The sequence below is a fragment of the Pristiophorus japonicus genome, chromosome 16 (assembly GCF_044704955.1).
Source record: "Pristiophorus japonicus isolate sPriJap1 chromosome 16, sPriJap1.hap1, whole genome shotgun sequence".
NCBI lineage: Eukaryota > Metazoa > Chordata > Chondrichthyes > Pristiophoridae > Pristiophorus > Pristiophorus japonicus.
The window spans coordinates 9020341-9034340 of NC_091992.1; the positions used below are offsets into that span (position 1 = coordinate 9020341).

Consider the following 14000-nt stretch of genomic DNA (forward strand, 5'->3'; position numbering starts at 1 on the left):
TCATGGACTCGGCTCCACTTCCCTGCCCGCTCCCCATAACCCTTATCGCTCAAAAATCTGTCTATCTCCGCCTTAAATATAATCAATGACCCAGCCTCCACAACTCTCTGGGCAGAGAATTCCATAGATTTACAACCCTCAGAGAAGAAATTCTTCATCAGTTTTAAATGGACGGCCCCTTATTCTGAGACCATGTCCCCTAGTTTTATAGTTTCCCCTATGAGTGGAAATATCCTCTCTGTATCCACCTTGTCTTATATGTCTCGATAAGATCACCTCTCATTCTTCTGAACTACAATGAGTATCGGCCCAACCTACTCAACCTATATTCATAAGTCAAACCCCCTCATCTCCGGAATCAACCTAGTGAACCTTCTCTGAACAGCCTCCAATGCAAGTATATCCTTCCTTAAATACAGAGACGAAAATTGTAAGCAATGCTCTAGGGGGTCAAGTTTCGGCCAGAGTTGCTCCTATTTTTTTTTTGGAGCAACTAGTTTAGAATGGAGTATCTTAGAAATTGCAATTCTCGGCATTTAGTTTGCTCCAGTTCTACTGAGTTAGAACAGAACAGATTTTTTTTTCCAAAAGGGGGCTTGCCCGGCCACTTATGCATGTTTTTCAAGTTTAGGCAGCGAAAACTTACACCAAACTAACTTGGAATGAAGTAAGTGTAGATTTTTGTACGTTCAGAAAAATCTTGCCTACACTTAGAAATCAGGCATAAGGAAGAGAGATGGGGGGGGGGGGGGGGGGGGGAGTTTACAAACATGAAACACATCACTTTTACAAATAAATAATCATCAATAATAAATAAACCAATAAATCAATCAAAAAAAATTTTTAAATCATTAAACGAGCAAGAAATAAAAAAAAATCAAGTTTCTACTTACCGACTGCAGCACCAGAAGGCAAGAGTGGAGGGGGGGGGTGGAGGAAGGGGGAGAGAGAGAGAGAGAGAGAGAGAGAGAGAGAGAGAGAGAGAGAGAGAGAGAGAGAGAGAGAGAGAGAGAGAGAGAGAGAGAGAGAGAGGAGTTTGGGGCGGGGGGGTGGGGGGGGGGGGGGGGAGAACGGACCCGGCCAGCAAGAGGAAGCTGGGCCGAAGATGCCGGGCGGGCGGGCCCCGCCAAAGACATGGAGTGAGCAGGAGCAGGAGCTCAAGAGGAGGGAGGCCAAAGTCCAATCTTCGCCACCCCAGTGAGCCCATTCGGCCAGGGCTAGGGGCGGCGTGCTTCGGGCCCCTCCCACAGCCTCGGGGGCCTGGAGCTACTGCACATGCGTGCACACTCTAGCACACATGTGCAGAGGTCCCGGCGCTGAACCCCCCCCCACATCTCTGTTTTCTGTTAGTTAGCCAATCCTCTATCCATGCTAGTATATTACCCCCAACCCCGTGAACTTTTATCTTGTGCAGTAACCTTTTGTGGCACCTTATCGAATGCCTTCTGGAAATCCAAATACACCACATCCACTGGTTCCCCCTTATCCACCCTGCTCGTTACATCCTCGAAAAACTCCAGCAAATTTGTCAAACATCATTTCCCTTTTATAAAACCATGCTGACTCTGCTTGATTGAATTATGCTTTTCCAAATGTCCCGCTACTGCTTCCTTAATAATGGACTACAGCATTTCCTATGGGTTCTGTCAAAGACACCTTCGAACCCATCAGTCACAGGAATTAATTTATGAAGCAGCTGGTGGAAACAAGCTAATGCATGTGTTCTAGTCAATAGCAAGCATATATTTAATAGGCATCTTCATAGGGAGTCCCTCGGAATCGAGGAGGACTTGTTTCCACTCCCGAAGTGAGTTCTTTGATGGCTCAACAGTCCATACGAGAGCCACAGACCCTGTTACAAGTGGGACAGACATTCGTCGAGGGAAGGGGTGGTTGGGGCTGGTTTGCTGCGCGCTCCTTCCGCTTTCTGCGCTTGACCTCTTCACAGTCTTTGCGTTGAGACTCGAAAAGCTCAACACCCTCCCGGATGCACTTTCTCCACTTCGGGCAGTCTTCGGCCAGGGTCTCCCAAGTGTCAGTGGTGATGTCGCACTTTACCAGGGAGGCTTTGAGGGTGTCCTTATAACGTTTCCACTGCCCACCTTTGGCTCGTTTACCATGAAGGAGATCTGCATAAAGCATTTGCTTAGGGAGTCTCGTATCTGGCATGCAAACTATGTGGCCTGCCCAGCGAAGCTGATCGAGTGTGGTCAGTGCTTCAATACTGGGGATGTTAGCGCGCCTGTCCTCCCAGGGGATTTGCAGGATCTTGCGGAGACATCATTGGTGATATATCTCCAGCGACTTGAGGTGCCTTCTGTACATCGTCCATGCATCTGATCCATATAAGAGGGTGGGTATTATTAAGACATCTTACACTATGTCGGCAATACATTACTTCCAAAATGCCTGATGCAGCCAGTGATTAAAAAAAATGAATTGGCACTGAATCATGAGTTAGATTGCCACTACAGTGAATGCTTTTCTGTCTGTTTCCACAGCACAAACCAGTTTCAAAAAGGTTGGACTTTTGAAAAAAATTAAAACAGTTTAAGTTCTGTAACAAGAACTAGGACCATTATATAATAGTGACACACTTACTTGTCTTTATCATTCTCTTCATGCTTACTGAGATTACACAGCTGAAGTGTGTCCAGTTGTTGTGTGACTTCCTCCGCCCAGCGGCAGTTCACAAGCTCCCGCAGCTGAAGAGGTGCCCTACAAGAAGTCGAGTATGGAAGCATCAGATCACCATTGCAAGTTTATCGAACAGTCTGATTTTCACCCGGGCAATACAGAAACATTATATTTTTCATTTGAACAATGTTAGTCATCATCTTCATAGGCAGTCCAGGGGACAGACTGTTTCCATTTATGTCAGCACTAAATATTCCCAAGACAGATACCATATAGAAACATCGAAATAGAAATTTACAGCGCAGGAGGCCATTCCGGCCCATTGTGTCCACGCCAGCCGACAAAGAGCCGCACGGCCCTTGGTCAGCAGCCCTAAAGGTTACATATGAACAATGACAGAAAGGCAAAGAGCACCCAGCCCAACCAGTCCTCCTCACACAACTGCGACACTCCTTATACTAAAACATTCTACACTCTACCCCAACCGGAGCCATGTGATCTCCTGGGAGGCGCAAAAACCAGATAAAAACCCAGGCCAATTTAGGGAGGAAAAATCTGGGAAAATTCCTCTCCGACCAATCCAGGGTTTTCTTTAATTTTACTGGCTAAGAATTTCTCGTGCTCTCTCTTAGCATTCCTAATATCCTTTTTAATTTTGTCTCTTAACTTTCTATATTCTTCTAAAGATTCTATAGTATTTAGCTGTTAGTATACGACATAAGCATCCCTTTTTTTCTTAATCCTCCCCTGTAAATCCCTAGACATCCAGGGGGCTCTAGAATTATTTTTCCCAGCCTGTTTCTTTAAGGGCACATGTTTGACCTGAGCCTTCCAGATCTCCTCCTTAAATGCCTCCCACTGTTCAGACATTGATTTACCCACTAGTAGCTGTTTCCAGTCCACCATGGCCAAATCACTCCTTAACTTGGCAAAATTAGCTTTTCCCCAATTCGGAACTTTTATTCCATACCTATTCTTGTCCTTATCCATACCAACTTGAATCTGACTGAATTATGGCCACTGGCACCCAAGTGCTCTCCCATTAACACCCCTTCAACCTGTCCAGCTTCATTCCCCAAAACTAAATCCAAGACCGCCCCCCTCACGTGTTGGGCCTGCTACATACTGACTAAAAAAGTTCTCTTGAATGCATTTCAAGAATTCCGCACCCTCTATACCCTTCACACTAAATTTATCCTGATCAATATTTGGGTAGTTAAAATCCAGTACTATTACTATCCTATGGTTTTTGGATTTTACAGCAATTTGCCTACATATTTGCTCCTCAATCGCCCTCCCACTGTTTGGGGGTCTATAATACACACCCAGCAGTGTGATGGCTCCTTTTTTATTTTTCAATTCGACCCATAAGGCCTCATTTGATGATCCCTCTAACATATCATCCCTCCTCATATTTTCTTTAATCAGTATGCAACACCCACCCCCCCTTTTTTACCCCCCTCTCTATCTGGTCTAAAAATCATATAGCCAGGAATATTGATCTGCCAATTGAACCTGCCCCTCTTTCAGCCATGTTTCTGTAATGGCTATAATGTCATACTCCCAAGTGTCTAGCTATGCTCTTAGCTCACCTGCCTTGCATTAAAGTATATACAGTTCAGCACAGGAAGACCGCCTTGCTTACTACATACTAAACTCAGTTTCCTCTGTCTTACAGATTCGCTTTCTAGATTCTTGCTATCCAATTTCAACTTTACTTCCTTCCCTTGTGAATTCATTCTCAGGTTCTCTTCATCCAAGTCATTAATATGGTTAGACAGAACCCTCATCCAATAAAGTTCAGATTATCCAGACTCATTTAATGTATTACCTTGACAGCTAGCAATGAGAGGGAGTTTTTAAACCCCCATTTGTCTAAGCTACATTCAAATTCAAGGGTCATGGATTAAAGCAACCAGTCCAAGGAGTTGAGCCATTTATTTTCATCTCAATCTTTTCAGCATTTACCATTCCACACCAGATATGCCAGGATGCTAATTCATTGGTCTCTGCCTGAGGAGCAGCCTGCTGAGTTTCTTGTCTCCTAAACAGTGAAGTTCTTGGCTGCATGTTCACCCTGACAGCCAAAGTTAGGAACTCAAGAGTTGTAATTCACAGCACAAATCATCCAATACCCTCGTAGCACAGAATATCAAAGTCCTGGATGCTGCATTACTTCGCTAATAAACTTCCTTATGTGCACTGAACTATGTAGAACAGGGTGAAAGAAAGCCAGACACAAAGATAAAATATCAGGATTTTTGCTCCATCTCTAGCTCTTTCCCCTTCCCTATTATGTATTTGAGTTTTTATTGCATCAGATGTTTTTAGCTCCCTTGTAAGTGAGCCTTAGGAACATGGCTCTCGACATCCTCGAGAATGTCTTCACTTGCCCAGACGAATTTAGGTAAAATTTGTAGCATGCCTGGGGTCATGAACAAAAGTCTTTATTTTTAAGGATCCTTCAGCTACGATTTATATCATGTACCTACACAGGATCCTTTCTGCCTTTGAAAGCTGAGAACTAGTTTCGGGCTTTAACTGCCAAACAGCTTTAAGCATGGAAAGAAGTGGATAATAACAGAAATAGAACGTTTCCAGTAGTTGTCACACTATGGTACTTTCTCAAACAATAGAAAATAATAAATGGTTCACAACGAACATAATGACTAGAACTTTTTTTAATGTAGCTTTTAAATTGCTTTTCTCATTAATTAAAGACATCGTCTGGTTTATCTTGTTCTCTCCCGAGATTTCAGTCAAGCAACTTCTCTTTGAAGGCTCCAGATCAAACTCATTTAGTTGAAAACTACAACCCAATAAATAGCCCCGAGAACAGTAACCTTGAAGTTATTTAAATAATTGCTAAATTTAAAAATCTCCAAGACACTTATCTGAACAAATCACACAGCACATTTATTTGGTTCCTCCCTCGAGCAAACAATAATTCCAATATTGTGTCAAATTAATTTGGGACATGATTTGAGAGTGAAGTGGGTTTTTAAACTCCTCAACTACCAGGACAGAAATAAAGAAGCCAATACCAAGTTAAATCACGAATAACAATGCTTTGTTTTTTGTCGTACCTCCATTAAACACTTCCACAACATCTTAATACTGTTCAAAACAGCTCATTTCAGCTCAAGAGGCACAGCATAATTTTAGTAACACGTTGCATTTTATTTTTTACGCTCCATTAAATAATAAAGTAGAGACTTGAAGCTAGGAATATTACCATTGCAATATGCTGCAGTGGAACTAAAAACTGAAGGGAGGATAGAATCAAAGTGGTTACAGCACAGGAGGCCCTTCAGCCCATGCCGGCTCTCTGCAACAGCACTTCAGCTAGTCCCATTCCCCCGCCCTTTCTGCGTAGCCTGCACTTTTTTTTCCTTCAGGTGCTTATCAAATTCCATTTTGAAAGCCACAATTGAATCTGTCTCCACTACCCTTTCAAGCAGTGCATTCCAGATCCTAACCACTCACCGCATAAAAAAAGGTTTTCCCCCCATGTCGCCTTTGGTTCATTTGCCAATCACCTTGAATCTGCGTCCTCTGGTTCTCGACCCTTCTGCCAATTGGAACAGTCTCTCGCTATCTACTCTGTCTAGACCGCTCATGATTTTGAATACCTCTATCAAATCTCCTCTCAACCTTCTCTGCTCTAAGGAGAACAACCCCAGCTTTGCTAGTCTAGCCACATAACTGAAGTCCCTCATCCCTGGAATCATTCTCAAATCTTTTCTGCACCCTCTAAGGCCTTCACATCCTTCCTAAAGTGCAGTGCCCGGAATTGGACACAATACTCCAGTTGAGGCCGAACCAGTGTTTTATAAAGGTTCATCATAACTTCCTTACTTTTGTATTCTTTACCACGATTCATGAAGCCCAGGATCCCATAAGCTTTTTTAACCGCTTTCTCAACCTGCCCTGACACTTACAACAATTTGTGCACATATACCCCCAGGTCTCTGTTCATGCACCCACTTTAGGATTGTACCCTTTCGTTTATATTGCCTCCCCTCATTCTTCCTACCAAAATGTATCACTTTGAACTTTTCTATGTTAAATTTCATCTGCCACGTGTCCACCCATTTCACCAGCCTATCTATGTCCTCTTAGAAATTAGGTGCAGGGGCAGGCCATTCACAGCCCATCGAGCCTGTACTTGCCATTCAATAAGATCATGGCTGATCATTCAACTTCAGTACCCCTTTCCTGCTCTCTCTCTATACCCCTTGATCCCTTTGGCCATAACTAACTCCCTTTTGAATATATCTAACGAACTGGCCTCAACAACTTTCTGCGGTAACCACTCTGAGTGAAGAAGTTTCTCCTCATCTCGGTCCTAAATGGCTTATCCCTTATTCTTAGACTGTGACCCATGGTTCTGGAACTCCCCGGCAATGGGAACATTCTTCTTGCATCTAACCTGTCCAATCCTGTCAGAATTTTATGTTTCTATGAGATCCCCTCTCATTCTTCTAAACTCCAGTGGATACAAGCCCAGATAATCCAGTCTCTCCTCATGTGTCAGTCCTGCCATCCCAGGAATCAGTCTGATGAACCTTCGCTGTACTCCCTCAATAGCAAGAACGTCCTTCCTCAGATTAGGAGACTAAAACTGAACACAATATTCTAGGTGTGGACTCACCAAGGTTCTGTACAACTGCAGTAAGACCTCCCTGCTCCTAAACTCAAATCCTCTAGCTATGAAGGCCAACATACCATTTGCCTTCATCACCTGCTGAACCTGCATGCCAACCTTCAATGACTGATGCACCATGACACCTAGGTCTCGTTGCACCTCCCCTTTTCCTAATCTGTCACCATTCAGATAATATTCTGTCTTCCTGTTTTTGCCACCAAAGTGGATAACCTCACATTTATCCACATTATACTGCATCTGCCATGCATTTGCCCACTCACCTAACCTGTCCAAGTCATCCTGCAGCCTCTTAGCATCCTCCTCACAGCTCACACCGTCACCCAGCTGAGTGTCATCTGCAAACTTGGAGATATTATATTCAATTCCTTCATCGAAATCATTGATGTATATTGTAAAGAGCTGGGGTTCCAGGACTGATCCCTGCAGCACTCCACTGGTCACTGCCTGCCATTCTGAAAAGGACCCGTTTATTCCGACTCTCTGCTTCCTGTCTGCCAACCAGTTTTCTATCCACGTCAATACATTACCCCCAATACCATGTGCTTTAATTTTGCACACTAATCTCTTGTGTGGGACCATGTCAAAAGCCTTTTGAAAGTCCAAATACACTACATTCACTGGTTCTCCTTGTCCACTCTACTAGTTATATGCTTAAAAAAATTCTAGAAGATTTGTCAAGCATGATTTCCCTTTCATAAATCCATGCTTACTTGGACCGATCCTGTCACTACTTTCCAAATGCGTTATTTCATCTTTAATAATTGATTCCAACATTTTCCCCACCACCGATGTCAGGCTAACCGGCCTATAATTCCCTGTTTTCTCTTTCCCTCCTTTTTTAAAAAGTGGTGTTACATTAGCTACGCTCCAGTCCATAGGAACTGATCCAGAGTCAATAAAATGTTGGAAAATGACGACCAATGCATCCACTATTTCTAGGGCCGCTTCCTTAAGTACTCTGGGATGCAGCCTATCAGGCCCTGGGGATTTGTCGGCCATCAATTTCCTGAACACAATTTCTTGACCAATAAGGATTTCCTTCAGTTCCTCCTTTTCGCTAGACCCTCCAACCCCTAGTATTTCCGGAAGGTTATTTGTGCCTTCCTCTCTGTCGTTCTATTCTTATACTCATTAGCACGTGGTACCAGTAGTAACCCGGAGATTACTACCTTTGAGGTCCTACTTTTTAATTTAACTCCTAGCTCCCTAAATTCAGCTTGTAGGACTTCATCCCTCTTTTTACCTATATCGTTGTAACCTATATGCACCACGACAACTGGCTGTTCACCTTCCCCCTCCAGAATTCCCTGCAGCCGCTCCGAGACATCCTTGATCCTTGCACCAGGGAGGCAACATGCCATCCTGGAGTCTCGGTTGCGACCGCAGAAACGCCTATCTATCCCCCCCTTGAAGTCTATCACTATCCTCCTCATTGTTCACTATACTTCCAAGATTTGTATCATCTGCAAATTTTGAAACTGTGCCCTGTACTATCAGATCCAAGTCATTAATCAAGAAAAGTAGTGGTCCCGGTTATGTATTTAACCCTTTGTAACCTGTATGACACCTGACCACCAGAGGGCCCGCCTGTTGGAGTCCCAAGGGGCCCAGCATTCCTTGGGAGCACGGTATATAAGCAGACCACCCACGAGGTAGCTGCACTCTGGAGTCGTCTTAAAAGGAGCTACGATCACACTTGCTCAATGTACACAGTACTCAGTTTCATCCTTTATGAGTGTACCGGTCCCAATACCGACCCCTGGGGAACACCACTGTATACCTTCCTTCAGTCGGAGAGACAACCATTCACCCCTACTTTGTTTCCTGTCACTTAACCAATTTTGCATCCATATTTATATTTGTAATTTCAGGTCATACCGACAACTTTTAATATGTTAAAACTGAAGTTAGTCAGATATCACTACTTATATCCACAATTTCCCTTTTCACATTAGTCATACTCCATTGATTCTGGATCAGAGCCAAGCAGGTTCACATAATGCAGCAGCTATTTTTTTTTTTAATTGCAAGTTAGATGAAAAGTCAAGAGAGTTTCCCGCTTTGTGTAAACCCCAATTAAGACTTGCTGTAGATGTGCCCTTACCTGCAATGTGGGCACTGGGCTCTCTGCTCTGTTAACCAGCGCTGTGGAGAAAAAGAAGCAATTCTTTTTAAAAAAGGCTTCTCCAATAGTGTTCTCATTCTGATGCTCGCTTTGCAAATGAAAACTCATCAAAATCTTTTCTATTTCCAGGTCTCTAGTTTACATAAGAAATAGGAGCTGGAGTAGGACATTTGGCCCCTCGAGCCTGCTCTGCCATTCAATAAGATCATGGCTGATCTGATCTTGGCCTCAACTCAACTTCCCTACCCACTCCCCATAACCCTCGACTCCTTTATTGTTCAAAAATCTGTCTATCTCCACCTTAAACATATTTAATGACCCAGCCTCCACAGCTCTCTGGGGTAGAGAATTCCAAAGATTCACGATCCTCAGAGAAGAAATCCCTCCTCATCTTCGTTTTAAATGGGCAGCCCCTCATTCCGAAACGATGTCCCCTAGTTCTAGAATCCCCACGAGGGGAAACATCCTCTCTGCATCTAACCTGTCAAGCCCCCTCAGAATCTTATACGTTTCAATAAGATCACCTCTTATTCTTCTAAACCCCAATGCATTTATAGGCCCAACTTGCTCAACCTTTCTGCATTACATATTAAGAAATCTACAGAAAACGTGAAACCAGACAAATGGCAACCCAATGGTGCAGGAACTCAACACGTTAGCAGGTGAAGCTCCAAACATTGGTGGGGGAAAGAGGGATGGGATGGGGGAAAAAAGATGACGACTGGTGAAGCGCCTCGTAGCTGGCGAACCCGGGGAACAGATTACACATCCTCTCTGCTGGTGAATGGTTCAGTTGTAGATTTAAACTGCCGCCCTGAGCAAACTCCACCAGAACAGTGTTAGTGTAAAAAAAATATATTGGGCCCATGCGTGCAGAATCGAACATGCTGAAGCAACTATTAAAACACCAAAGTTAAAAAAAATTCTGTACATTCGCGCACACTCTGCATGAGCAGTGCTCAACGTGTTCATGTACAGAGCAAACAAGCAAATATATCTCAATAACAAGGCAGTGCAAGTACGACTATACAGCTACCCAGCAGCAAAATGCAGCTGGTCTACTGATCACGGATGGGCTTGCTGAGCCTGGATTACAGCACCACATCTCAGCACAAACAGGATATTATTTTAATAAACAAAAATCAGCTGAAGCGTTCAGGTCGGACAGTCCGCTAAAATGAGAGAATTTAATCATGTCAGAGAGATTAGATCTTTCTCGCTCATTCCCATACTGTTGGAATTAGAACAATGGTTCCAAAAACAGCACAGCTTCATGGCATTGTAACACCGAGCTAAGAAAACGCACACAGAATAACAACCCAGTGACACTGGAAAACTTCCAGCACCATTCAGGACTGCAGCTGCCTTTTACTCAATAACTTTTATTCTAATCCTTCCCTCCCCAATAACAGCTCTCTAATCCTTCACTGCATAGGTCAAGGCTCAAGAACTCCACCTCATGATAAAATAGGTTATATATTTAGCTCCACATGGCAAAGTAATGAAATGGATTAAATGCTGCAATCTAGCAAGCTGCGCGTGCACACATCCAAGGGTGCAAGATGAAGCCTCCTCGACTTATCTTTCTCTTCCACAATTCACATTTTCTCCCCGAGCATTAGGGGCTCTTGCATCATTCGCAACCGCAAAATAGAGCAAGTAGGATGCCTTTCCTCGGTCTTTGCCAAAAGCATGCAAACTGGCCACTAGGAACAGCCAAACCATGTTATAGTAGCTTGCTCACAAGCTTTCAGTTCTGGAGTTGAGTTGTCCCAAGGAAATGGCGTAACCAAGGTTTTTTGGGGGGAAGGGGAGGGGAATGGGGAGGTTACAGATCGATGTGCTGTGTCTGGATGGGGCAGCTTAATGGACCAGATCATTTTTCCCCATCCTTTTTTGTATGTTCAGACATACACCAGACAGCAACCTCTAGCTGAGAATATAGCAGATTCTTACCCTTATGCAACTGAAGCAACAAAGCTTTGAGCAGTGTGGACATAGCCGGGCATCACGTAACTTCTCCATACAAATAAAGCACCTGAACACCTCTGCAATGCTCTGGAAAAAAAAAAGGAAAAAAGGATTATTTAACTGGCTTGCAAAACATGCATCAGTTACTGCACATATCAAACCCTTTTGTCAGCAGTAATCTTTTCTAAAATTCCTTAAAGCTTTGGGTTGTAAGAAATCACGAATCTGAAGAAAATGCAAATTATAAAAGAAATAATGATTTTATAAAGAAGTACTTGTGCCAGCTCAGCAGACAGAGAGAGCTAAGGTCAAGACAGAAAAAAAGGCCTCCAAGGCCTAGCTAGAACGATAATGGATTTAGCAAGGAGCCTTAAAGATAAACAAGCTGTCTCTTGAAAGGGCAACAAGACATTCAGACAGAGATAAGAAAATGACCTCATAGGTACTCTTTCCCTTGTGATTGGACAATTGAATGGGTAAAAAATGGACTCATGCAAGGTATTCACCAGCCCACCGAAATAAGGTATAAAAACGGGCAAACGACAAGCAGACTGGAAAGAGTTTCCCCAAGGTGGATCTCATGCAGGCTTCAGCCCAACACTTGGTCAAGCTCAAACCTCTGAGGTGGCCCAACACCTCCACCAGCTCAGGATCTGTCCAGAGACCACCGTTCCACCTCAACGTCCATCCGTTCTGGGGCTGTAAATTGTTCTCATCTGTCACGGGTTGTATGTCTCCTATATCTATCTTAATCACATGTTGTATCTGATTATGCTTATAACTGCCGCTCTATAATAAAATGTCTTACAACTCCCAAGACCCTTTGGGTAATCTGTGTATGACCTGTGATCCAAATCTTACAGGATGCATCAGAGCTTTATTGTTTGGAAGGAAGTACGCAATAAGGTGCTGGGCTAGAAAAAAACAATGATTATTAGTTCATGATTAAGGGAAGTGGAAAGAAACAAGTTTGGAAGCTGAAAGTTTCCACTGGACAAAACTAAACTTCAAAGCTTGGGGACAATGGTGCATTGATGCTTTAATCTCCAAGTGGTCAATAGATCAGACTGTTATTTTTTTTTATAATTGTGTCCCATCATTGAAACACTTGAAATTTCTTCTGCTCATTAGTCTGGAAAAGGACCAACATTAGGTCACTCTTTTCAAACAAACAATAGGTTTCTGCAATCACAGCAGAAACTTTTAATATGCCTGAATGACTAGCAGTTGCTGCTTAACATTTTTAAACTACTGGACTCGTCAGCATTACACTAAGCTGGATGGCTAATTCATGCCTTTTAATGTTACTCCTCTTTCGGGCAGAGGAAACTTCCCACGATAAAGCACGACCAATGTAATCCGACACATTGGGGGGGAAAAGTCCTGCGGGCAAACGCCTCCAATCAAAATGTTTTTTTAATAAAAGTACCCGGTGGTCCCGGAGAAAGGTAGGATTGCAGTCAGAGGTCTCCATTTGCTGTGCAGCAGACGGGCACACACATCCCAGGTATGTAAGTGCAACCTGAGTTCGTGTGGGCCTGGACCACCAATCACGATCTAGCATTCTCATTGATAATAATGGGAGTTCTGGACGAGCTCCCATTACTATCAATGAGAATACCCCCATAAAACACAGGATTACAACACAACAAATTAAAAAAACACCTTGCATATTTAAAATTAATTGAAACTGAATTTAATTAAATTAAATGTTAGAAAAAAAATTATTTTTTTTAAATATGGTTAAAAATAAATTAATGGACAGGATTTTTAATATAAAAATTAGGGATGAAATTTAATTTTTCTATGTTTTAAAACTCTTACGCTGGTAAAAGTAGGCTATACATTTGCTTTTACCAGGCGTAAGAGTTTGAAGGACATTCACTGGGCAAGAGTTGGGCAAATAGCCCAATCTATGACCCACGTGTGTCCTTCTCATGGAGATGCATCCGATTTGTCAAAAAAAGGCATTTTGACAGATCGCAAATGCTGGTTCTCGGTGCATGCACATTGCGTGCCGAGAACCAGCATTTGCGAGGCTTCTTCGGGTGCAGGCGCACATCGTACACACCCGGAGAGGCTGCAATTTTCGGCCCATTGTCTTCTCTACTTAGAGTGCATGCAGGTTTTTGAAAAACCTGAATTTAAAAGGAGGGCCCCTTGATGTTTGTGGTTTCTTGGGACTTAAAACTGCTTGAAATATCAATCTATGGCTCCCTGATCATCCGACAGGTGATACAAGAAAACTGTGCTAATTTGGTCCTTTTGTTAACAATCACTCTCAGGTCAGATACGATAAATGAGGAGTGGGGTACAGGTTATCGGTGCCATTTTTCATTTCCCACACCAACCATCCTTGAGACCTTTAAGGTCAGCTTTAACTGACCCTTTGCGATGCAGGAGATTTCTCTTCAACAGAAACCAGATCTGCAAATACATCTTGGCAACACGACCATTAATTTGTTAGTCTGATGTTAGAGCTCAGCAGAGGTAGGTTTATAAAACAAAAAGGCTCACATACACGGCAAGGCTTTAAAACAAATTATCTGCATTTTTATTCATTTGTTTAGCAGTCTTCCAGGTTTTACATAGAAACAT

At 43.1% G+C, this 14000-nt stretch overlaps 1 protein-coding gene across 7 annotated transcripts in view; it reads right to left on the minus strand.

The window, feature by feature from the left end:
* trim37 (tripartite motif containing 37) overlaps nt 1-14000 on the minus strand; it is a 113309-nt gene that overhangs the window by 83779 nt on the left and 15530 nt on the right. For all 7 annotated transcript variants that reach the window (XM_070856967.1, XM_070856964.1, XM_070856966.1 and 4 more), the window contains 3 exons: nt 11388-11489; nt 9411-9451; nt 2602-2718 (listed from right to left, as the gene is read on the minus strand). In XM_070856967.1, the coding sequence (XP_070713068.1) occupies nt 2602-2718; nt 9411-9451; nt 11388-11489 (260 nt within the window). The remainder of the gene's footprint in view (nt 1-2601; nt 2719-9410; nt 9452-11387; nt 11490-14000) is intronic.